The 25,363-nt window shown below is 43.3% G+C and overlaps 1 protein-coding gene across 1 annotated transcript; it reads right to left on the bottom strand.

Annotated features, from left to right (window-relative positions):
- Positions 1-1,336: 1,336 nt before the first annotated feature.
- Positions 1,337-25,119, bottom strand: zc3h4 (zinc finger CCCH-type containing 4). Its single transcript, XM_080732337.1, has 14 exons — positions 24,843-25,119; positions 18,766-19,072; positions 18,064-18,174; positions 15,642-15,876; positions 14,580-14,770; positions 13,772-13,877; positions 12,666-12,799; positions 11,810-11,968; positions 11,539-11,665; positions 10,832-10,941; positions 10,151-10,620; positions 8,954-9,273; positions 8,061-8,327; positions 1,337-5,311 (listed from the first exon to the last, which is right to left on the bottom strand). Exons 1-14 carry the CDS (start codon positions 24,920-24,922, stop codon positions 3,597-3,599), a joined length of 4,332 nt encoding a protein of 1,443 aa, XP_080588463.1. The 5' UTR covers positions 24,923-25,119; the 3' UTR covers positions 1,337-3,596.
- Positions 25,120-25,363: the final 244 nt, after the last annotated feature.

Here is a 25,363-nt window from a genome sequence, read left to right as displayed (position 1 = left end):
ATCATGTACATAAGAATACTGGATGATGGATCTGAAACAAACACACACACACACACACACACACACACACACACACACACACACACACACACACACACACACACACACGTACGCACGTGCACACACAAGCACACACACACACAGGAATCCAACAATCTGGCAAAAAAAAAAGCCCTGCGGCCCCTAGAATTCGTGCTGTTCATTAAAAAAAAGAGAATCCAATTATACAGAATACAATGGACAATTATATTAATCTATAGTGAATTTGTCATTCATGTTTTATTATTAGATTTTGCACCATATATTATATAAAAGGGTTAAGCTGGGTTGGGTCTTTGTCTGCTGTGGAAAACTGGAATAGTGACACCGGCTGGTACTGTACGTTACTGTCCATGACAAGCAGACTTACTTCAGCTGGTTGAAGGTTTACTTTGCATCCATGGACTACAATCATTGAGCAAGGCAGTTAACCCCAGTACTGCCCAGTTGCCAACAGTACAAATGGATGTTGTATGGGCATTGTTATTGGGCAGCTCATAGGAGTTCATAGGTAGGCCTACAGCAGCAGAGTGAATGGAGATCTATTGTGAGCTCATCTCCCGATTAGGAAGTCTTACTGGTGATGGAAAAAGAAAATACATCAGCAAAACTAGATCACTCAAGATAAAATAAATACCGATAAAGTGAGGTAAAGCTGTGGTTATGACACTTGCTTCAACACATGTGCTATGGTGTCACAGACATGACTCACTGCCAGTCAACTCCGTCTCAGACCACCAGACATTGCTGAACAACGGTGATGACGGTTCGACACAGATCCAGAGAAGCCACACTGCTGTTGTCATCATCAATTTCTTCAGAATCAACTCCACGTGAAACTCATGTTCATTGTTTAGTCACCAGTTTCACCGCCACAAAAAACAAGTGTGGGTGCTGTACAGTATCTCCCCTGGTCAGTGGATATAAGATTAGCTGAGTCACAAGGATGTGTGTTAGTTACAGTAGACGCAAAGAGGGTGGGAGAGCGAGATAGAGTGTGTGTGTAACTTTGTAAGTGTCTCAACTAAGGAATACTTAGGAATTGGGTGAATGACTGCTCCAACTGGCTTCCCTGGAGCCAGTGTTGCAGGATGGGAGGAGATCCGGAATAGAGTCACACACAAGGAGCACGGCATGACAGGAAACTGTTAAAACAGGTTCTGTGAATGATGTCTTGAGCTTCCGCAGCTACCACATGCACCCCCAACAAGACACCAAGCGTATAGCATCGTTTTAATCTCCAGAGCTAAAATCCCCACTAATAAATATCCCACCACACGAAATAAGGTTGAAGTGGTTGATCATGTATTGCTTTTATTTAGATTCTTTCACAACCTCAACTATAGTGAACAATTAGAAAACGCAACCCTTCTCCACACAGAGAAGTCAGAATTGCAGAGGGCGAACACCGCCCTCCCCAGAAAACAAACAAACAATAAAACAAAGCAATTGTACAATTGTTTTTTTTTACTTGACATACAGGCCTTTCCCCTTCAAAGTCCTCACGGGATTGAGTTAATAGTAGATGTTGTTAGTTTGAATCTTTATACACAAAAAATACATGTCTTTTGTCCTCTTTACACTGTTACAGGTTGCTGTATCCCAAAAGAGGTGAACGAGAGCAATAACATATTCCTATAATATAAAACAAATAATTTCAAAAGGTCAAGTGAGTACACATATTTACCAGAGTATAAAAAAATAAATTAAAACAATATTTTACATGAGATGGACAGAGCGCGCCGGTAGCTTCCCAACTAGCTGAATTACTTCAGCTGGTTGTACAATCTACGCCTTCGGGTGTCAAGAGCATGTTTGAGAGGCCAAACTCTACTACATTACGTGTGAACAAGAGGACCAGAAGTTTCATAGCTCCCATTTCCAGTGATTCTGCTAAAACAATCCAATTTACTTTTTTCCCCCCAACAAACCTTTTGAAGCATAAAAGACAAGGTAGTGGTTAACAGTCCATCCCCTCCCAGGCCCACTGGCCCACCTGCTGTAAAGCTGAAGCTCAGTAAAGCAGGATAAGGACTGGACAAAATGAAGATTTTCTGAGGAAAGCTTATAATTTTGTCACTGGAGAGGGGGCTTAAACTTCTCAGAATTCAGAGGGATAAACAATTGCCAACATTCCTCTCTACTATCTCAAGTGTGCAATTAGAAGGAATTTTGCAGTTGCATAGTAACTACATATCATCTGGAGTGTCGAGCCTAATTTTTACTTTTGTTTTACGGCCGACAATAACTGATGTTCAGTTGAAATGTCACACACCAGCTGGAAGAATAGCTCATCTTCCACTATGATGGCCCCAACAATAAGCCTACCAATTTTTACATTAGAGATTTGAAAACAACACTCGTCTGAAAACTTTTGTAAGGCTTTATTTGAAGAGAATTCTATTATGATCCATGATAATTAAACTTAAAGCCAAAATGTGAATGAACTGCACATCTCTTAAGATTACACATTTGAGGACCCAGTGATCGTTCATTTTGAGGAAAAGAAAATATTCCTTCATGAAACGTCAAATGCTGTAAGTATACTTGAAAATCCCATTATGTTCGATTTTAGTCCTACAGCTAAATTATGGATCTGCATTTTCCCAGCTTGAAGATGCATTTAACGACAGCCTATGCTGACTGGCGTAGAAGAGCACACACAAGGTTGAGAGGAAGAGAATTTTAAGGTGTTTTTTGAGGTATGAAAAAACATGAACATTATGATGGTATGAACATGAAACAAACAAAATGAAATTAAAACATTAAATATTCCTCAGAGTTCATCCTCAGAGTAAACAGACTGACGGCACAAATGAGTAAAACAACTTAAAACAGCTTCTTTTTATCAAGTAAAACCGAGTGTTAAGTTGTTTTTTTTAGGTCAGTAATTATTTCTACAGGGAGATTATGCATGGCAGTGAGTGCATGCTGATGTGATTTATTAGAATGGACAGAAAAAAAGCAGACCGGCAGTTCAGACCGCAACAATACATAGGACTCAACAATGTATGTCAAATAAAAGAGAAGCAAATGAAAAAGTCAAGTGCATCATCGTCCTTAGCATAAAAGGGCAGAAAAACACGAACGGGTGAAATTGATGAAAACGTAAGCGATGAAGAGAAGGCTAGCTAAAGGTACAATCTATTTCAATGCATTTCTGTCTGCCTGTATAGTTTTAGCAATAAAGCATGGAGATGATTAAGAGAAATCATTTATATATACATCTTTCGGTTTCCTTTAAAATAGATTATTTGTCATCCAACCCTCCCACCCAGAAAGTCCTAACTCTTTTATAGAATCTGCTCTGCAACACTGTCGTAGGTTATTATGTGTACGTGTCCGTGTGTGAGACGTGTAAGATGTGTAGGTGTGCGAATGACGTCATCAAAAACGTTCATAAAGGTTCGCCTTGAACCAGTCCCGACAGGCAGCTTGTTGCCTCAGTGCACTCTTCATCTCCTTCCTCTTCCTCATTGTTCAGAAATTCTAAAACAACACGCCTTGACCGACCTACAACATGGACGGGCTGCGAACTGAGCTGGCACGGTCAGGGGTCACTGACAGAACGGTGAAGCAGTGGGATCAAAGCCCTTGAAAACCTCCTTCAGTGAGGCATTGTCCTGTTCCACGGTGGCCTGGTCAGGCTGAGCCGGGCTGCTGCCCCCGAACGGACTGCCCGTCCCGCTGGGCTTGGCGGCCTGTTTCACCATGGTGAACAGAGAGGACACCGGCAGGTTGTGGACCCCGGCAGGTGCCTGATCTGGAGTGGCTCCAGAGGGGCCCTGACCCGCGGCAGCGGAAGCCCCAGCTACAGCAGGCCCGCCTTGAGGTGCAGCGTTAGGTGATGGCGCAGGCTTGGGCCGCGGCCTGTTGTAGCTGTTGTATCGATCTGTTGCTTGCTCTCCGCTCTTCTCTGGCTCTGGCTGATCCAGTGCCGACTTCCGCACAAACAGGGGCTCTTTAGACTTGGGTTTGACTGTGGCGGCATCAGCAGGCTTGGAATCCGCATTGGATGAACCAGGAGAACCATTACTGGTGCTGACAGGACTGTCTGGTTTGCTAGTCCGTGGATCATAGAGACTGATGCCACTTAGAACACTTGCACCCCCTGGTGCTCCAGCCCCAGCTCCACGCCCTGCCCCACCTGCGGAGAGTAGTCTGGGGTCATAGGGTGCAATCGTTGCGGAAGAGCTGCTGGAGGTCGACGCCGGAGGGGCAGAGGAGAGAGGAGGGCTAGGTGAGGGTTCTGAAGGCTGCTTCAAAGCTGATTTCTGAGGCTGCAGACGGGGGTCGATAGGGGCCTTGCGGGCCATGCGTGGATCAACTGGCTTATCTACGGGCGCAGGTGGCACTGAGGGAGGAGGACCCAGTAATGATAAAGGAGGAGGTGGCGTGGGGAGGAGGGGGACTGAGGACGTTTGAGACGGGCTGGAGTTAACCGTCTTCAAGATTCGCGAGAGCAGCTCAAAGTCCGGGATAGCAGCGGCTGAGGGGGCGGCAGGGGCGGCTGGTTCGAGGGAGGGAGGTGGAGGGAGGACTGCGGGGGGAGGCTGGGAGTGAGGGAGCGCCGTGTGGAGCTGCTGCTGGGCACGTGAGAGCCGTGGGTCGATGGCCGAGATGGGAGGGATGCCCGGTGGGAGGGGCAGGAGGTCCTGCTTGGGAATGGGGATGGGAAGGAGGTCCTCGGGTGACCAGGTGATATTCTTGGCGAAGGCTGGGACATGTAGCATGATGTCTTTTTTGATGTGGCTGAACTGTTGGAGCCGGGAACGGGGGTCTCTCAGAGCCATGCCCATCAGAGGGTCTAAGGGGATGGGCACCGGCTTGTCCCTCAGAACCCTCTCCGTCTCCTCTTCCTCGACTGCGGGTGTAGTGAGCGGCGGTGGTTTGTAGACGAGTAGAGGGTCTCCTTTAGGAGCAACAGGAGGGGTTACAGAGGAGCCGGAGGAACCGACTGAGACTGTGGATGCGGCTAGCCGAGCTAGTCTGGGGTCGGCCCGGGGCCCAGTGGTTCCCGGGGTCGGGGACAAGTGGACAGAGTCTGAGGTTTGGCCCGATTCAGCCCGAGAGAGACGTGGGTCCCGGGCCAAGCGGGGATCTGCGGGCCGGGGCGGGGGGTGAGCGGGAGATGCCTTCTGCAGGCGGGGGTCGCTGGGTACACCGTCAGGTTTGGGAGGAGGCTTAGACTGCTGCCGTAGTGTCTTCAGGATGGAAGTCACACTGCCACCGCCATCCTCATCCTCACTGGAGTACCAGTTCCCCGAGTCACCTGGGATACAACCAGAGAGAAACATTATCAATATTAGTTGGCTATCTGTCTAAGTATTGTCAGTGTGTGAACCTTTGTTCCTCTGTCCACAATGATTCAATATGCGGTCCATGAAACTTCGTACATGAGACCTCAAACTCAACACATGGTGCAATTTTGTGGTCAAAGGATAATCAGTTACTATGCCGGTTCCATTGTGGTGGAAAACCAAAGTAAATGGCAGAGTAGAGTAGAGGCATGGTGAGCTGGGACTATTAATGAAAATGCGACATCTGACTAAGTTAGTCTATTCTGTCCATTCAAATATTTGACATGATTGCACGCAATGATTATACTGTAAATGTACACAAAGTACACTAAGCAACAAATGGTAGCAAAAAATGCTACTGTTTGTTCACTAGAGAAATATAACATTTCCCAAGGCTCATTGTTCTCGTTTTGACTCTTCCTGATATAAACTCTTTAATAATCTGTTGGGAGTCTGGTGTCTGGGACACAGTTACACAACCAAAGGGATGTTTACATTACAGAGGTCAGCAAAACCAGTCACAGGCCTGTCAGACGTGTTTCCTGCTACCAAAGTGATATGTATAGATTTATAGCAGAACTACCAAATAGAAATGCAATTAAAATGTGTTGTGTGAACATACCAATACACACAGATATCTAGGGTATGTTGCAGTTGCACACTTGCATGTGCATGAGACGCATGCACAGACATAAACAGTAAGATCTTTGTTTTTTATTTAACTCAGATGACTGCATAAATGAGTTAAATTAAGACGTGGATTTTACCGCATTTGTACACACAGACTCAAAACAACATGAGTCAGTCCATGAGTCAACATTTCTGTAAAAAGGCCCATGAAGGTCCTTGCTGTTTCAACAAACTATAATTGGGATCTGGGTTGGAAGCTGGCAGATAGTCGAATCTTTACTACTTACAAATTCTTATAAAACTGCTCACAATAACCGCAACTGTTTTTCATTATGGCATCAAGTAAACCAAACTTTCAAACATTATTTGTTTATGCCTGGACCTAGGGCTGTCACAATTATTACATAATCGTCTAATTGCAATTATTTGACATAATCGCGATTATTTTTCTTAATCGTCATAATCGTTTCCATGTTGAAAAATGTTCATATATTTAAAACAAAAGTAAAAAATCGAACCTCTGTTCGAAGTGGAGCTGTGTGTGTGTGTGTGTGCGTGTGTGTGTGTGTGTGTGTGTGTGTGTGTGTGTGTGTGTGTGTGTGTGTGTGTGTGTGTGTGTGTGTGTGTGTGTGTGTAGCACCTCTCTGGTCACCCAGGATCATGTGTACCGATTTTTGTGACATTTGAAGAAAATATGTAGGAAAAGGTGCAAAAAGTGTGTTTTGGAGAAAATTCAAGATGGCGGAAAATCTATCCTGGCGCAAATGGGCGTGGCCTATATGGGGAGATGCGTCTTGACCCAAGGAATCCAGGGAAAAAAGAATTTTAACCATGAGGCCGAGTGATGTAATTTTTTTTGGATTCATTCTTAAAACCATTATGAATCTCCTCTCCGAGGTTTGAAACTGTAGCTCCTATGGTTTACGAGAGAAAAATACTTGAATGTGAGTTTTTGCAATTCCCATTATAAGTCAATGGGGAAAATTAATTCACTAATAAATTAATATCAATTAAACTATAGAACCTTTCTCTTAGCAAGTTACTAGCAGACGATTCCCGAGTAAGCCGGTCGATTTGACATATGGCGCGAGTGTGTGGTGCAAAAACTGTGGGAGGAGTAGCGTGCCAAACTTTGAGGCTACATACAGACAGACAGACAGACACGGACGGACACACACACGGCCACGTATAGGGAGCTTGTGTTCCACACAGCTCCAAAAATAGTGGAAATAGCAGATCTACAACGCGTCGATCGGCTATTTCCACAATCAGTGTTCTTTTTTAAGTATAAAGTTGTCAAATATGTCAGTAATGTCTTTGTATATTTAGGTTATGTGTCATATCATATCTACCATGTGCAACATAAAAGCCTAAAAGCCAACAAGAAATGTAATCAACGACAATTAAATCTTTAATCGCAATTACTTAAGTGACAATTAATCGTCATGTAAAATGTCATAATTGTGACAGCCCTACCTGGACCTGATAGGAGTCAATGGGTTCAAGTTACATCCAACTTCTCAAAACTGTGGTCATGATTATACAAAAATCACAGAGCCATTCAGGCCTGGTTTGAGGCTGGGTCATCTACTGTATACCAGTGAATCTTAAAGTGGGGTCCAGCTAAATGACTGAGGGCCATCTGTACATTTATGGGGGACTGTGGCAAACGTATCCCAAACCAGGGAAAAAACCTTGAGTTAAAGGAGTAGTTCACCCCCAAAATGTTTTTTTTTCCCTATTGTTTAATCACACCATGGAGACTTGAGTTCAATCATATTCCATAGTCCATATATCTTTTTGTATTCCTCACATTCCTTAGACAAAAAAATGATTATAGTAAATGTACCCCCAATGATTCTGGATAGGGACCCAAATGCATTTGGGTCAGAATCAATGGCGGTAAATTTAGGGTCAAGGGTCAAGTAAATTTACCCCCTTTGATTCTCACACAAAAGCATTAGGAATGCGACAAACACAAATAAATATGATTGAACTCAAGTCTCCATGGTGTGACTAATCAATAGAAAATAAGTCATTTTGGGGGTGAACTACTCCTTTAAAAAGGCCAGAGGAACACTGATCTATTACCTTCGGTGTCTCTGCTCTTCTCGGTTCCGCCCTCAGCCAGCCTGCGTGCCTCCTCCTGCTGTTTCTGCTGGATCCTCATGAACAGAACACGCTGGGCAGGAGGCAGGAAGTCAGGAACGGACATCCCTCCCTGATTGGCAGAGCCGCCGTTTGCAGAACCGTCTGGGCCGCCCGACTGCTCTCCAAACTGGCCACCCCCCTGGCCCCCTCCTCCTCGTCCTCCTCCTGCCCCTCCATCCATTCGCCCAAAGCCCTGGTAGTTGTCACCTGGGGAAGGAAGAGAGAGAGGATCATGATGCTGTTCTAGCTTTATCTGTTCAGTCTCACATTTCACACCAGCACAGATCCCCACAGACAGGAACTACTAGATCAGGGGTCTTCAACGTTTTCAGGCCAAGGACCCCTTTGTCGAGAGAGAGATGAAGCACGGGACCCCCACAACCTTTTCATAGATTCCATATAGTTTCATCATTTGACAGCACAATCATCAGTGTATTTTGGGTTCATGTAAATTTGTGTTTTTAAACCACTTGAACCATCAATAATTAATGAACTTCACCTATCACTCTGTACTTGGTCTGCTCTTTTTCCCCTCTAAACCAAACCTCTTTGCCAAAAAAAAGCAGATCTACAAGCTTGTAGATCGGCTATTTTTGGCTAAAATTCTCAAAGTATGGACGGTAGGGTTCAAGTGGTTAATAGAAATGAAGAAAAAAATCTTCTATCACACAAAGATTTGGAGGACCCCCTTTAGTAACTCTGAGGATCCCCTGTTGAAGACCCCTGTACAAGATATTAGGATATCATCATATGTTGATGTTTACCATGCTTCATACATTTCTGCTCTTTCAGCCCCATACAATTAAGTTGCATTGATAAACCTTTATTCTCACCTTCCTCCACCACTCCTTCCATGTTCATGCCTTGCTGCTGCTGGTTGAAGAAATTCTCAAAGAAGTTTCCTCCACCCTGGGGAGCACCCGGTGGCATCATTCCTCCTAGAGGTTGGCCGTCAGGACCAAAGCCTCCCATCATAGCAGGTCCCCCGGGTGGCCCCTGGTTCATTCCCATGCCAGGGCCAATGTTCTGCATGTCCGGGGACATCATGCCCGGGGGTCCCGGTGGGCCAGGAAAGCGGGGCGGCGGTCCTCCAGGGGCGGCTGGGGGCCCAGGCGAGCCATCGCCACTCTGGTTAGTAGTGGGAGTCTGGCTTCTAGGAAAAGAGAAGTTGAATTACTCCTAACAATAGACGTTTATTCGTTGTATTCACAACGTAATCCATCAAAATTATAACATGATTGTCCTCTTAACATTCTCAATCTCCCCTAGGGATGGGACAATATGAAAATGTCACATCACGATAATTGTGACGAAAGAAATCGCGATTTACGATATTATCTGATAATCAAAATCCATTATCCTGGGGCGGAACATTTGCCAAAAAATAGCAGATCTACAAAAAATTTGATAGTGAAAAAAAGACTGTATCAAGTACGTATATTATAAGTACCTTTTACCAATTATAGAGGGTTTAAGTGGTGCCAGATATGCAGCTCGGCAAATAAAAGGTGAATTGATCCCAGTGCATGACTCCATGATACGATTATCGTGAGTGTTTTTTTAATCACGATAAACGATAATATCGCTTATCGCCCCATCCCTAGTCTCCCCCCCTCGTGTTCCCTTCAATAGCACCCAGTCCAAAACAGGTGATGGCCTACAGGGCAATCAACGGCATGCCACGCACTTACTTCAGGACATGATCAAACCTGCACACCCCTAAATGCTCACTTAGCTCAGCTAAAAATAGGAAGTACCTTCCATAAAACACCCTGGCCAACACTCCACAAGTATTAAGCTCTTCTCCCTCCTGGCTTCCAAGCTGTGTAATAAACTCCCCCTCACTCACTAATGCAGATATACCGTATGTTCACACTGAGACATTTATTGAGATTAGTTTTCCTGGACCACAAATGCTAACAATGTCATTTAGATCTTATCCAAGATTTCTAATTTTGTTCGAAGGTTTGGCGAAATGTATTTAATACTTTTTAATGACACCCTGTAATGTAATAGATCCGATCCCTCACCTGACAGCCAGTTTCTGTGCCAGCTGTCCAGTCGGCTGGACTTTGATCTCAAACAACGAGGGAATCTTCTTCCCTGCACCTCCTCCTCCTCCACCACAGGGAGGTGGGGGCCCCATGGGCGGAGGAGGACCATTGGGGTTGGGGGGGGGACCTCCTTGGTAGGGACTTCCATCAGGGCCAGGTAGAGGGGGACCCTGACAGGGATTGGGACCAGGCATAGGCATTGGTCCCTGAGGGCCGTGATTGGGCATGGGCCCCTGGTTTGGTACGGCTGGGGCTCCGAATTCACCCCCGACCGTCGCACTAAACTCCCCAGGGCCGGCGCTGGCATCTGAGGGACCAGGGCGAGGAGGGGTGGGGAGGAGGCCCACTCCCGGAGGGGGTTTAGGGAGCGGGTTGATACCCTGCTTCTTCAACTCCTCTACCTCCTTCTCATCTTCTGCTCCAGCCTCTGCATCCTCCGCCAGCATCTGAACAGAAACACAGACAGTTCAGTTACATTGAAAATATAAATGAATGTAGCCACACAAAATACATGTATTAAAGTCCCTGCTCGCCACCACAGGAATGTGGGTTCAAATCCACTGTGGTGCTGGGGAGAAAGGGAGGTAAAACATAATTGGCTACTCTAAATTAAAGAAATACAAAATAAAACACTATATTTTGCAGGATTCATCCTACCTTGTTGAGCAGTTCTTGAGTGTCGTCATTGAGGGAATCGTGGGAGAACATACACTCGTCCCCGTTGACGCAGTTCCCGGTGGTGTGGAACAGCTTACAGGGGAAGTCGCGTAGCAGGGGGAGTCAAGGATCTCTTTCAGCACAGGTTACAAAGTTTAACATTTTGCCTTTTTTTATGATTGTTCTAGTCTGATGCTTGATTTGTTACAACAGGCCTAGGTCTGCCTAGATAAGTCTCCTGGCTCCTCAGTCCTTGAAACTTTGTAACTCTTTATGAATTTGCTTACAGGGGAAGTCGCGTAGCAGGGGGAGTCAAGGATCTCTTTCAACACAGGTTACAAAGTTGAACATTTTGCCTTTTTTATGGCTGTTCTAGTCTGATGCTTGAATTTGTTCCAACAGGTTAGGTCTGCCTAGATACATCTCCTGGCTCCTCAGTCCTTGAAACTTTGTAACTCTTTATTGAATTTGTATTGGGTTATCGTAAATAAGTCATGCCAAGGAACTAGTTCTTCACAAACGTGCACATACATTTTTTTCATTTGTGTAAAATTATTTTAAGACCATCACCAAATACTTGTTGATACACTTTCTATCAACACTTTGAAGTTGCATTTAACTTGACCCCATTTCTATAAGTGGTGCAAATATCTGAAATGCATTCAAAATTTGATTTTGATGTTGAAGCCCAATAGATGGATCCATACAGCAGTAAAGGATATCATGCATGTAGGGGCAGTGCTCAGCCCGGGCACAGAACCCAGTGATGTAAAACTTGCACAGCTCCTTCTTCTTGGGAAGCTCAATGTCATGGCTGAAGTTGCAGTGGTCCCCCTGGTGGTTAAAAGAGGTAATAAGTACAAAAAGCATTAGGAGGTTTTCTAACAAAACATGAAATAAAAGACGATGGAAAAAAATACAGATTTGTTTCTGAGCCCTTATTTCTTCAGAATATAATGCTGTGACATGTTGTCTTACCCAGGTACACCGGCCCTCTATGTAGTACTTGCAGATGGCCTTTCCCTTCTTGTCCTGGTGCTTCTCGTTCTGATTTCTCCTCCCACCTCGTCCTCGACCTCGTCCTCCACCTCCACCATCTCCTCCACCTCCATCATCCATGTCTCCTCCACCACCCTCCTAAAACACACATTAACAAAACACACACACGCACGCACGCACAGGAAAAAGCAAAGCAAATGAAATGTACAATGAGTCATTTTATCCGGCTGGTACAAGAGGTGAACAGTGGCTAGGTTGCAGAGACATTGACACGTCACACGACATGCTCAAGTGTGTTGTCTAATTCATACAATGTAAAGCAGGGGTCTTCAACGTTTTCAGGCCAAGGACCCCTTAGTTGAGAGAGAGGTGAAGCAGGGAGCCCCACAACCTGTTCATAGATTCCCTATAGTTTCATTGTTTGACAGCACAATCATCAGTGTATTTTGGATTCATGTCAATTTGTGTTTTCAGATATTTAACCAATTGAACTGTCAATACTTAATTAATAAACTTGACCTTTCACTCTGCACTTAGTCTGCTCTTTTTCCCCTCTACACCAAAGCTCTTTGCCAAAAATAGCTGATCTACAAGCTCACAACGCCTCGCAGCAGGAGGCGTTGTGAGCTTGTAGATCTGCTATTTTTTGGCTAAAGTTATCAGAATATGGATGCTAGGGTTCAAGTGGTTAATATAAAGAGAAAAAAAAGGTTTCTATCACTCAAAGATTTGGAGGATCCCCCTGTAGTTAACTCTGGGGAACCCCTGTTGAAGACCCCTGATGTAAAGGATGGTGTGAGACAACCGTCTGACAGATTTAGTGTCAGAGCCTTACCCCATTGTCCATCTCTCCATTGTTGTCTTCATCATTCATCCCATGGTCTCCTCTTCCTCTCCCTCGGCGCTTACCGCCTCGGTTCATGCCCCGCCCGCCTTTACCCCGGCCCCGCCCCCGGCCACCTTTACCACCTGGGGTGAAGGAAAAGAGGAGAGAATCAATGAACATCTCATGTGTACAATTCAGAATACAAATTTGCTTCGTTTTCTTGAGTTTTCTTTTTTTATCCATTTACTCTACACTAATATTGCATAGATGAAACAAGTAGGGGTTTATTTTTGTTAACTCATTGAGTGCCAGCGCCCTCTAGGGGCCATAGAATGCCAGCGCATCTCTCATAGGCGAGCGCTTTAGCTTCCAGGACCTCACCTTCCAGGACCTCACGTGCTCACGTTCATGCACGTCATGGAAAGGTCCCGGATGATAATGCTAACAGAATGGCTATTCCCATTTTGTCATCTAAAAGATCATTTTTGGGCGATTTCGCCGTAAATAAACCTCGCGCCGCTTCCCTAAAGACACAATCCAGAGATATAAGCCTTCAAAGATGTGGTCTTTCATTGGATTAGGCGGAGATTGGCGATTTCGTTCGCAAATAACGGCCGGCTGGGAGGTTGCTAGCTTTCGGCTAGTAGCTAGAAAACTCAGGCCAGGCTTCAGAAGGCCTCTTATCATTTTATTCCATTTCATTAAATATCCCGAACTAGTTCGGGATAGGCACCCTGGAATACGTCGCGCCGCCTACAATGAACATTGGGTGAACATTGGGGGGGTCTAAACTTTATTTTAAACCATTTTCAATGGAATAAATCGTCGGAGCATCTAGCGTCTCTCGTTGGTGAGCGCTGGGCGAGCCGGGACCACCCACGTTGCTCCAAGCAGCTCGGGGTAAGTAAAATAGCAAATAAAAAATTGTTTTTGATCCCGAATATCCCGAACTAGTTCGGAATAGGCACTGTATGAGTTAAGGGATGTCATCTATGACTGCAACAGGGATCATTCAGTTAACGGACAGCCTCCTCCAGAGCACAGTGTGACATTGATGTGACTTGTGGGTGGAGCAAAATATCTGAAATGTAACTACTGTAAAGTCGTGAGCTCACCTCTCCCTCGGTCCTTGAACTTCCTGAACTGGTTGACATCGTTATAGTCGTCATATTCATCATCTCCCATGTTTTTGTCAAACTTGTCATAGTCTTCTTCACCACCCTGGATAAAGACATATAATCATATGTGATTCTTAACACGTTTTAAAATAATTTCTGGAGATTATTAGCAAAGTAGCTCATTTAGTAGTAATTGCACTGAGACGGCTCAGCGATAAAACTAGTACCATAATGTTTGTATTTGTTGATATGTATAATTGTGTTAATTATGTATGCTATGTTGATGAATTGAATACATAGGACCACAATGTCCCCAGGACTTTTTTGTGTTAATCTTTTAACTTTAATGTCATACTGTACCACGTGCTGTTTACATTTAGGACTAATAAAGTATTCAATCAATCAATCAATAGTTGCCATAGTTAGTAGACTTGCTACAACAACCTGATAGTACTGAAATGTAGTGTTCACCTCCAGTGGTGGAAAGTAACTAAGTAGATTTACTTAAGTACTGTCCTTTTTAGATATTTGTACTACAATGTGTATTGTGAGCTTGAAGGTCTGCTATTTTCAAATGATCTTTGTACATTTGAAAACTTGAAATGGGGCATTCTGTATAATGAATTTTCAAAAGATTTGTGTACATTTGAAAACTTGAAATGGGAAAGTCTGGATAATGAGTTTTGGTACTTTAATTACATTTTGATGACAATACCTTTGTACTTTTACTCAAGTACATTTTGAATTCCGGACTTTTACATTCAACAGAGTATTTCTATAGTGCAGTATTGATATTTTTACTCACGTAAGACATGTCAGTACTCTTTCCACCTCTGCTCACCTCCATGTCCTCTCCCCCATAGCCGTCTCCCTCATCGTTGTCTCCCATCATCTTTCCTCCGCCCCGCCCCCCTCCCCGTCCTCTGCCTCCCCGCCCTCTCCTCCCTCCCCTCATCCCGCCACGACCTCTCTGGTTCTTCATACGACCTCTGCCCCCTGTACAGAGAGAGAGAGAGACATTTGTAATACAGCTATTCCCAAATGATATGCTGTGAGACAAGTCCAGGTATGCCTTGGGATTTCATGACTAATAACACACATTATTACTGTAATGTACAATGATACAAAAAGTTATGAATTATGTTTTGAACTGACTGCAGTGCTTTGACTACACTCATTTCACAATACAGAAATACTATGCACTTGTGGGTGCCATCATAGGATCTACAAGCTCACAATGTGTTGCATTGCAACACATGGTGATCATGAACATTTTCATTTTTTAGTACATAAAATAAAGTAAATTTACAGAGTGATAAGAGTGAACATGTTTTATGTAGTATAGCATGCATAGAGGGCTGCTATTGGTTTCATGGGCGGTATTGGCTCAGGGGTAGAGAAACCGTCGTTAGAACACAGAGGGTCCCCGAAGGGTTCCCCGTTCGAATCCGGGCTCCCACAGAGTTAGTGTCGAAGAGTCCTTGAGCAAGACTCTGAACCCCTAGTTGCTCCCGGTGAGCAGGTGGGTGCCTTGCATGGTTTCCTCTGCCATCGGTTTATGAATGTGTGTGTGAATGTAATGCACAATCTATGTAAAGTGCATTGGATAAAGGCGCTATACAAATGCACCATTTACTTTTAGGCTCCATTATCAGTTCACAGTGGTGGAGCGTAGGGTTTGTGTAAAGAAAGGTTTACTATTGCACCATATGCAATGTCTTTAATTTTCTACAGCGACTGTTAACTCTTTAGCAAGCTGTATAGTTAACGCATTACACAAGCGTAGTATCTATATACACTGCAGCACATAACACATCAGACATCCCAGTGTTCACAGTCATACAGCTTAAGTATTTAAGTATATTACCAATAGCTTTGGGGGGACCAACTGTCCTAGACCCACCTCGACCTCGAGGACCTCCTTCCTTGGACTTGCGGTACTGATTGAGCTCCTTGGCGAAGTCATCATCATAATCTTCTCCCATATCCTCCTCCTCTTCTCCCTCGTAGTTTTCTTCTTCGTACTCGTCATAGCCTCCGTAGCTCTGCTTGTCCATCTTCCTGTAGTTGCCCTTCTTGGAGCTTCCATAGCCGCCGTGAGACTGAGGACCATAGAGAAAAGGACAGTTAAGTCTAGGTGGATGGCATGGACGTAGAAAGTGAAATGAAGATAAAGGTGTTGGTTGATATTAGGGGACAAATACTTCAATTTAATTATGTCACAAAGAGAGGCCTAAAGCGCTTCAGCCAGTTATGGGTAGACAGTAGGGATGTGAATCTCGACCACTGACGCGATACGATACGCACCTCGATACACTGCCAGCGATACGATATAATTGCGATACATTAAAATCCTGCCGATACGATACATCACGATTTACCCCTGTTCCCGACACGATGCGATACGATTCACGATTCACCACGATTCAAGCCCAAATCCCAAAATTTACAAAACGTAGCGACTAAAAATGTATGAAATTTAAATTCAAGGCAATTTATTGTTTCACTGTAGTACTAGGCTCTGTCTAACAACCCAACATATAGTATTCTGGGAGAACACAAAGCTGCTGGCTATTGTAGAATTGTTTGATAACTAATCATATAGAAGGCCTATGTCATTATTAGTATATGTCTTCAACTGGGGGTCAGGGACCCCAATCCAGGGTTATTACAGGGGGCCTGCCAAATATTTGTGTGATACAGTAGGCTATAATGCCTAGCCTACAGCGAGGGTCCCTGCTTGATCTCTGTCTGAGCTAAGGGGTCCTTGACCTGAAAAACAATAAAGTCCCTCCCTGGTTTGTATTATTATATTATATAATTATATTATATAATAATATTATATAATATTATATAATATAATATATATTATATTATATTTTATCCAGGATTATGATTTTTTATAGCCAAAATGTTTTAAAACAGACCTACAAGCTCACTGCGCGTCGCATCCACGACGCATTGTGAGCTTGAGGGTCTGCTATTTTAGGTGCGACACTCTTGTACTGCGATGTATAAATTAGGCTTCTTTCCCAGAGCAGAACTAGCAGCAGAGAAAGTGAGAGAGTTGCTTGCATCAAACAGGAAAGTTGCAGAACAGTGACAAATACTTTGTTAAACGCAAGCAGTAGTCCTACAACACCCAGCAACATTGTTGTTGTGTGTGTGCGTGCAGTTAATATCAATCAATTGTCCGTCGGAGATTCGCTAAGAAACCGCTGTTGATTACATATCACTCAGCCTGTGCCACTCTGTGACAACAATCAGCGCAGCGGACTTGGATGTTATAAAGCTAAGTAGGCTACTGTACTACTAATCTTGCATCTTTTTAACCCGTGGGGCTGCTAGTTCGTATGTGTTGATTCACTCGCATTTCGCTGCACTGTCTGTCTCCCTGGTTGCCTGCATGCAGAGCGCAGATGTTTTCCGAGTCGCAGCTCGTGTTAAAGACAGGCTTTTGGGGAGGGGGCTGAACGCTGGGCTGATGATGGTGCATTCAAGGCGCCTCGGAAACACAGGATAGAATGAAATACTATATGGAAGAACCGATACAATCGCGGAATTTACCGATCCAGTCACTCACGGTACGATCCATCACGATTTCAGACGTCTATTGTACCGGTACACACTGAATGAACCGATTCACTCGTATCGCGGACGTTTGTATCGCGATTACGATCCGTACCGGTATATCTTCGCATCCCTAGTAGACAGGCATTATGTGCTCAACAGTGGGACAAACTGAATAAGAAGAAAAATACCTGGGCACTTCAAAAGAGACTACCCGAATAAAATACTGGAGCACTCGACTGGCAACTGTTTGACGCAGCCCCCCACTGCTAATTAACCCGTTAAAACCGAGAAAGCATCCGTGTCATTTTAGATTTTAGCATTGGCTATTCAAAAATAACAGATATACAAGCTCACAACGAGTCACTTAGTGCCGCGCTGCGCACTTGAACATCTACGATTTAATTTTTTACATGTGGGAACTAATGATTTAGAAGGCTTATGTAGAATCGGCCTTGCAGAGCCAGTTGAGTTATTTTAGTGATCTCCTTATACTTCAATTTCATTCTAGATGTCTAATCAGGGCTAATTTAGACCTGGATAACCGAGTGAATAGTACAATAAACTGCCTGAGAGAAACACTACTGTATTAAGTCATCTGGATCCCAAGACTGGAGTTAAAAATAAATAATTTGAAGATGTTACATAGAGAAGGAGGACAGTAAGATACTGACACTATTTAACAGAGCATTGGATGTTGGCATTGTGTCTTAACTCACAGGGGGAGGGTACGAAGGACTGTATTCTCTGTACTTCGTTCTCTTCTCGCTGGGACTGTAGTCAGAATCATCACTGAAGTCTGAGCGGTCATCATCAGAGGACGCGTGGCGCTGGAATACAGGAGAGGCAAACAAACCATTATATTAAGGTTCTTCTTTTCGTGTCTTGCCATCTCACGTGTCAGTGGCACATCACAAAACATCATAGTCCAGGAGTCTTCAACAAGGGGTCCGGGACCCCCAGGGGGTCCTCTGAGTTACTACATTGGGTCCTTCAAATCTTTGTATGATAAAAACCTTTTTTCTCCTTTTTTATATTAACCACTTGAACCCCAACGAGAACTTTAGCCAAAAATAGCAGATCTACAATCTCGTACGAGCTTGTAGATCGACTATTTTCGGCAAAGAGGTTGGGTGTAGACTGTAGAGGGGAAAAAAGAGCAGACTAAGTACAGATTGAAAGGTCAAGTCAACTAAGTATTGACGGTTCAAGTGGTTACATAACTGATAACACAAATTGACATGAATACAAAATACACTGATATATTTTGGATGTCAAACGACAAAACTATATGGAATCTGGGGTTCCCTGCTTCATCTCTCTCTCTCAGCTAAGGGGTCCTTGGCCTGAAAACGTTGAAGACCCCTGTCATAGTCAAACAAGTAGCACACTAAAGATAACGCGGGTGGCACTCAACTTACTTTGTGTTTTGATTTACGCCTCTTCTTGGACCTCCTCTTCTCCTTCTCTCGCTCCTTTTCTTTCTTCCTCTTCCTTTTGCGGCGGTGGGCCTTCTCATCATCAGAGCCAGTGCTGGCGCGGCGTTCCCGGCTTCGCTGCGTCTTCTCCCCTGCCACCTCCTCGGCTCCTACACCGCCTCCCCCTCCTGCATCGCCTTCCTCCTCTCCACCTCCTCCTGTGCCCGTGGTAGCTGGTCCCACCTCCGCCTCCTCCACCTCAGCCCCGTCATCCGACAACTCGCCCTCCTCCAGTTCACCATCCTCTCGTCTGTGGATGCAAAGAAAGAACACCAAATGGGGACGTTATGGACCATGCCATTATATGGACTGTCATTTGACACTTTTTATGCAGATGCAATATGCACGTTTTCACCTCACTAATTTGAGCTGCTCGAAAGTGATGGTTCTTATTCATTCATAATCCAGCTAAATGTTTCTGTTGCCATGTTCTCAATATTATAAAGCACATCAACCTTTTGCCTCTGTGTGAAAAGCGTTATGTAGATGTAATTAATCTTTTTCATATGCCATGAATATAAACCAACTTGACGCTCACGTAGAACAATTTTAGACTCTAGAACAGTTTCCAAAAGAGAGTTACGTGGTCAGTTTAGCCTTGAATATAGAATTTGTAGTCTTGTAAGCTAGGTGAAATGAGATGAGGCGAATGTTATAGACAGTATGTATTTGGCACTCCGATGCCATGCTATGAGTATGCCATAGTCATAATGCGTCTTTGGTCAGAGATTAGGGGAGAACTGAAAATGTGTTCAGTGTTTGGCGTTGTGTACCTTTGGTTAAACAATAAAGATCAAACTATAGTTTTGTCAAGGTCATTCTTTTTGTATTTTACAATCGAATTGTTTCAGACAGATAAACAAACCAATGATAAGTCACATATTTGCCATAAACCATTGGCACACCCCCAAAGTATAAAAATACAACGTTTTAGGCACCAAAAAGGTGTCGTATGAGCCTAGGCGTTGGATCTTTACTGAAGCTCCCCTATTCATTTTCATAGCAATGACCATGAGTCATCTTGTTATTGGAGTGCTTGTGGAACGGACAGCACAACAGAGAATAGATAATGTGCCATTGCTGGGGTCAAGTGTTGAGTCTTACAAGACAACAAGACCAAAACCCACAGGCTCCTAAATGACATGGATCACATTGGCCCGGCATCATGCCATGTGGTGGAGAGAAGGCTATAGGGACTGGGTGGGTGTGACTACAGTCTGTTCATTGAGGGACATTTAAGAGGACTCGACATCTGGAGGGGAGGAGGAAAGATAATTAAGGACAACAACGCAAAAAAGTTCCAACTAGTTTGTCGGACAGAAGGTGCTGTTAAGTACATCAATTGAATATCATTGCTGTCGTGCAGAAACCTTGTATCTCCCCAATTCATTTTTCCCCCAGTAAATTAATGCCATATTTTGTCATACTACAGTCTCACACAAAAGTAGCAAGAATAGCCGATCTAAAAGCTCACACATTGTGAGCTTGTAGACATGTTATTTTTGCAATGTTTTAAATATGGTTAAATCTGTGGGTTTTAAAAATATTGATCCAATTAAAAGTATTAAGAGGAAGAGGGGGTGACTAAATGATAACCATTGGAACAGGTCATTTTCTCCATTTCCTGAAAATCCAGTAATTCTGGCCAATAGCAACGATATACTGTGTAAGACATAGCCTGTGTTGAGTGAACAGTAACACTGTACAAAGTTAAGCTTGTGTCACTGTTTTGTTTGCTTGAGATAACAGTGCTACAACGCAACGTCCTGTAGACTATTTTTTGCCAGGAATAGAGGAAGGATCTAAATTCACTAACAATGCAAAGATACTGTCGATGGCATTATTTGAATGACTAGACCCTAACCCTTCAAAACACTTACTTGTAGGCATACACTACAAGTAACATCTGAAAATTACAGCAAGCCAAGCTAAGTAAGCATTCTTCTTTTCATTGGCAATGAAAGTATTTGACTATTCAAATAGTCTGGGGTTAGTAGAGCACATTGTGTACTGCACTGGTTCCCAAACAGTGGGTCGGGACCCATTTGTGGGTCGCAGACAGATTTTTATGGGTCTCTTTGTTTTGTATTTCCTACATTTGGTTTTTAACTCTCCTACTGCCAGATCATTTATTTATTTATTGGGTCTGGCGCCATCAAAAAGCGGCTTACCTTTGCGACGTTATAGTAGATAGACAGACAGACATTTATTTATTTTATTTTTTTTGGTTGTGCAATAGTGCACTTTGGTCTGCCAGGCAGCAGAGGGCGGCGTCATGCGAGAATGAATGTGAATTTGCCTGTTATGTGTTGAAGAAGAAGAAGACCAGTCTCTGGCCCCAGAGCCTTACAGCCAGAGGAAATCAACAAGGAAGTGAATTGTTCTCCGTTGATCTAACGCATAATGGATTTTTTTACACCATCACCGCGGAAAATGTGTTTACAGTAGACGGCCGCGCGACCCCTCATCAGCTTACAGTCATCAGACGAACGAACCGAACGAGCGCCGTATTGGCGGTAAGGTCTTGCGCAATCGGGCGAACGTGAACGTTCAAAGCGTGGGAAGAGTTAATTATTATTTCAAAACATTTTCAAAAAACATTCACAAAAAAGATTTTCATAAATAAAATGTAAATCAATCATTTTTTCCCAGTAATTTCATGAATAAATCAAAGAAAATCCATGAATTAGAACACAAATGTCTGGCCTGTGCCACAGGGTAGTGGTCCAAGCACCTAGGCTGGTAATCCAGCACGTCGCAGGTTCGAGTCCCGATCCTAACGACATTTGCTGCATGTCACCCCCCCATCTTTCTCCTCGTTTCCTGTCAGCCTACTGTACACCTATCAATAAAGGCAAAAAAAGCCCCCCAAAAAATATATATATAAAAAAAAAGAACCACAAATGTCTAAGTAGTAGTGAAAATAGCCGATCTACAAGCTCACAACGCGGCGTGAAGCTTGTAGATCTGCCGTTTTCACTAGTTTGGGTCCCGGGCGAATATCTCATTTATCTTTTGGGTCACAAGCGAAAACGTTTGGGAACCAGTGGTGTACTGCATCCAATGCACACAAGAACTCTATTTAGCAGGCTAGGCGGTGGGGAGAATCAAACTGTTAGGCCTGACATGTCAGCTGCATGTTGAAGATACTACACGGTACACCACATCCTCAACACAACTTCCTTTCAAAGTGGAAAGTAATTAAGGCGATCTGATCTACAGTTCGTTATAGTTTACATCTAAAGGGTAAAGACAGCCGGGGCCCATATAGTTTCTGTATCGTTCTCATCACAACTGCAATATTGCCTAATGTGTATTTAATTCCCTGAATACAAAAATAAATAAAACTGTTAGCTTTTTTGTAGTAGTTAACTTTAGTTTACATAGCCTATGCCACTTTTCTATAGACAACACTGATTCCAGTAAGAAAAAGAAGAAAAAAATAAATTCTCAATCGCCTATCTGCCTGTTCCAAATGCACTTTTGTCTAGACTTGTGTTCTCTTTAAGAGGAATACTATTCAAGTAAAGATTTATAGTTATTGACATGTCCCAGGGCCATCCAATTTGTGTGTGAACATGAACAAACTTTTCCAAATGCCAGAAACCAGAGAATCTAATATTCAAGGCATTCCGAACATGGCTGCTCGACTGGTACTTTGCTAGTTACATTTTCATGAAAAAAAAAGACGTAATAAAAACGTAATAAAGCAGTTTTCCTTGGTTTCTCAAACAAGAATGCCTTGTTAATAACTTTACTACATAGCCTATGTACCTATACCTACTCCAAAAACTATCGCTTTTTGGCCAGCTAGCTCCAGCTCAAACTCTACAGTATAGCAGTACAGCCTTGAGAGACCACATGCTGACCTGTCCTTCACCAATAAAGGAATTCTGTGTTGATAAGGATGGAGAGTGTTCAGTCACAGTGGGGGGTAGGCTGTATAGAAAGAGGCCACGGTGGGTGGGGAGAGGCTGGGACTCTTCATGAACAAAGACTCTACTGACACAGCTGCTTCTGACTGTTGGCCTTGCTGTGTGGATACAGTGACCCATAACACACACTACAGTATATCAATACAGACTTAAACCACACCTGTGAGAGCCTACTGTACACTGAGCTAGGAGGTGAACATAATCCCTCAGGGGTTGTATAGGTGAAGCAAGATTATCACCTTGAACTGGGGCAAAATATATAGGTGTACAAAGAAAAGTTTATTACTCACAGGTGAATTAAGCCAAGATAACTATATAGATGCTGCCATCAATTGGACTGGGTATGAGTAGAGTACTATGAGCTATCTGACCTTTATATAGAAGTATGGCAAACAATCTTTCCATTTGGATCCATTAATATTGAACCACAGGAATAATAAACAACTTATCTACATGCATAAAGTGCACCACTACAAATGTCAACTGTGAAAGTTATACAAGAACAATATAAGCTCCTGGTCCATCATCACAATGTGGGACTGTTCCAAAATATTTACCATGCATTAAGGGACAATTATAGTTAGCTGGGTGAATCTATAATTAAATACGGTTACAACGAAGGGCCAGGATTAAAATGAGGGGGGATACTTACTGTGAGAGGCTTTCTTCACATTTTGCACTTAAAGCCATTGTCAAAGGATTTCCTTACAGGGGGACACAAGTGGGGTTTTTCCACTTTTAAAGATTTTAGAGTGGGGTCAACTATCTGGTAAACAGGGGGAACACAACATTGCCAACCGGGGACTTTGGAATGGGAAAACTTTGTGTTGAAACTCTTCTGGGATGCTTTGCAAACGTTTAAGCACACTTTGGGGACTTTGGTTGGTGTTTTGGCACAAGTCAGTGGAAAAAAATGGACACGAATATAAATACAAAATACAAATATTAACGTAGTTAGCATAAACTGCAATAAAAACGATCCAAAGTACGACGTGGGACGTAAAAAAAACGTTACTTAAATTGTGGGGGGAATCCAAAAGAACGATAGTTGTTTATGCCGTTAAAGATAACATTCTCGGTGCGTAGTGAGATAGAGCTAACTTATGGCTGGAGCCATGGCTAACGCTCGCGTTACTCTATTATTGTCAACCTAGTATGACGAACGAACTGCTCCAGAATGATCGATCAAACTCCGCGTTTCGATTAGAACGGGACGTTAATTACAATTTATTCACTTGACGTTGCATTTTGATTTAAGATGTTGTCATTTCCCCACAACTGTAGCTGTAGGTCAGACGCCAGTTAGCTTAGCTTGTCGTCCTCCTTGTTAGCTAACCAACAAGCTAATGGTGCTAAGGATAGCCAAGGCCCGTCCTTAGCAAAAAGGCAAAGTGTGTTAAAAAAAAAAAAAGAGGAAATAATGAACATCTCCTGAGTGTTGTTTTGAACGCCTGGCGTTAATTTAAGCCAATCTAAATCAATTAAACACGGGCGTTAATCAATTAGTTACCGATTGATAGGGACGTTCACACAATTAAAACGGCGTGTCGGTCATTAACGTGCTTCATTAAAGTTTGTATTGTCAGGTGTGACCGAGCCGAGGCTGATCGTTCTTCTCTTCGTCGTGCTGCGAACGAACATGTCACTCGACCAAAAAAAAGTTATTTTTCAGGAGGTCTTATTTTTTAAATAAAAAAAATATATAATGTATTTTATGGCATTTTTTTCATCACTTTCAGCAGAAAATGCGTTTTTTTTGTCGCTCCGACTCGCTCGGCCACTAAAAACGAAACGTTTCTTTAGCCTTTAGAGTCGGTTTGGTCCTTGGATGATTGCAACGTTAGTAAAAGTGTGGGAATAATAAAACGTCCCAGCTTGAATCTGAGCTCCCAGATGTCGTTGTTGTCGTGTCAACATGGCGTTCGTTCGTTACCTCTTGTTACTTGTTTTCCAGAAAAGGCGAGTTTAATCCCTTTGAAAGAAAAAAAAACTGAAAAAGAACACCCGGGCTTTGTGTAAAAAAAAGAAAGCACAGGACAAGGATAAATAATTTCATTGAAATATGATTGTAGAGAATTACTCGACCTTTCGTCAGTCAGAAGACTGTTGTGTTCGTGGTTGGTAGTTGGGGAGTTTGGATGCACAGTCATGCTTTCCACAGCCATTTTCCTCTTTAGCTTACATTTAAGGTGCCAAAAAATTACAACTCGACACTGGTTTCTACTGGCTTATGCGTCACTTCACTTGGATCTACTGGTTATTTTTGGAGTTAGGACGAGTTTTCAGTTCATAGCAGTCACTTCTCCACTAACAGTTGTAAGAGAAATAGGATGAAATTGGCTCCTTGACGTTCTCCGTCCTACAGTAGCGATGTGAATTGAAGACTCATGTACTTAAAATGGCGGAGCGTCTTCTCCAAGAGAGAAGAGGCGGATTTATCTCCACGTGACGTCACAGCGTGTTACGTACGTTTCTCGTGCGCTGCGCTTCTCACAGGAATTACCGAATGGATGGTGGTATATGCGCAGAATGATTTTAAAATGTACACTGAGTCAAAGAGCCATAACATTACCACCATATTTCTCAACAGTTTCCACCCTTATAAC

This window comes from Nannobrachium achirus (genome assembly GCF_963921795.1).
Source record: "Nannobrachium achirus genome assembly, chromosome: 8".
NCBI lineage: Eukaryota > Metazoa > Chordata > Actinopteri > Myctophiformes > Myctophidae > Nannobrachium > Nannobrachium achirus.
The sequence above is the reverse complement of the archived record's forward strand: the minus strand, read 5'-3'. Positions and strand labels throughout refer to the sequence as shown.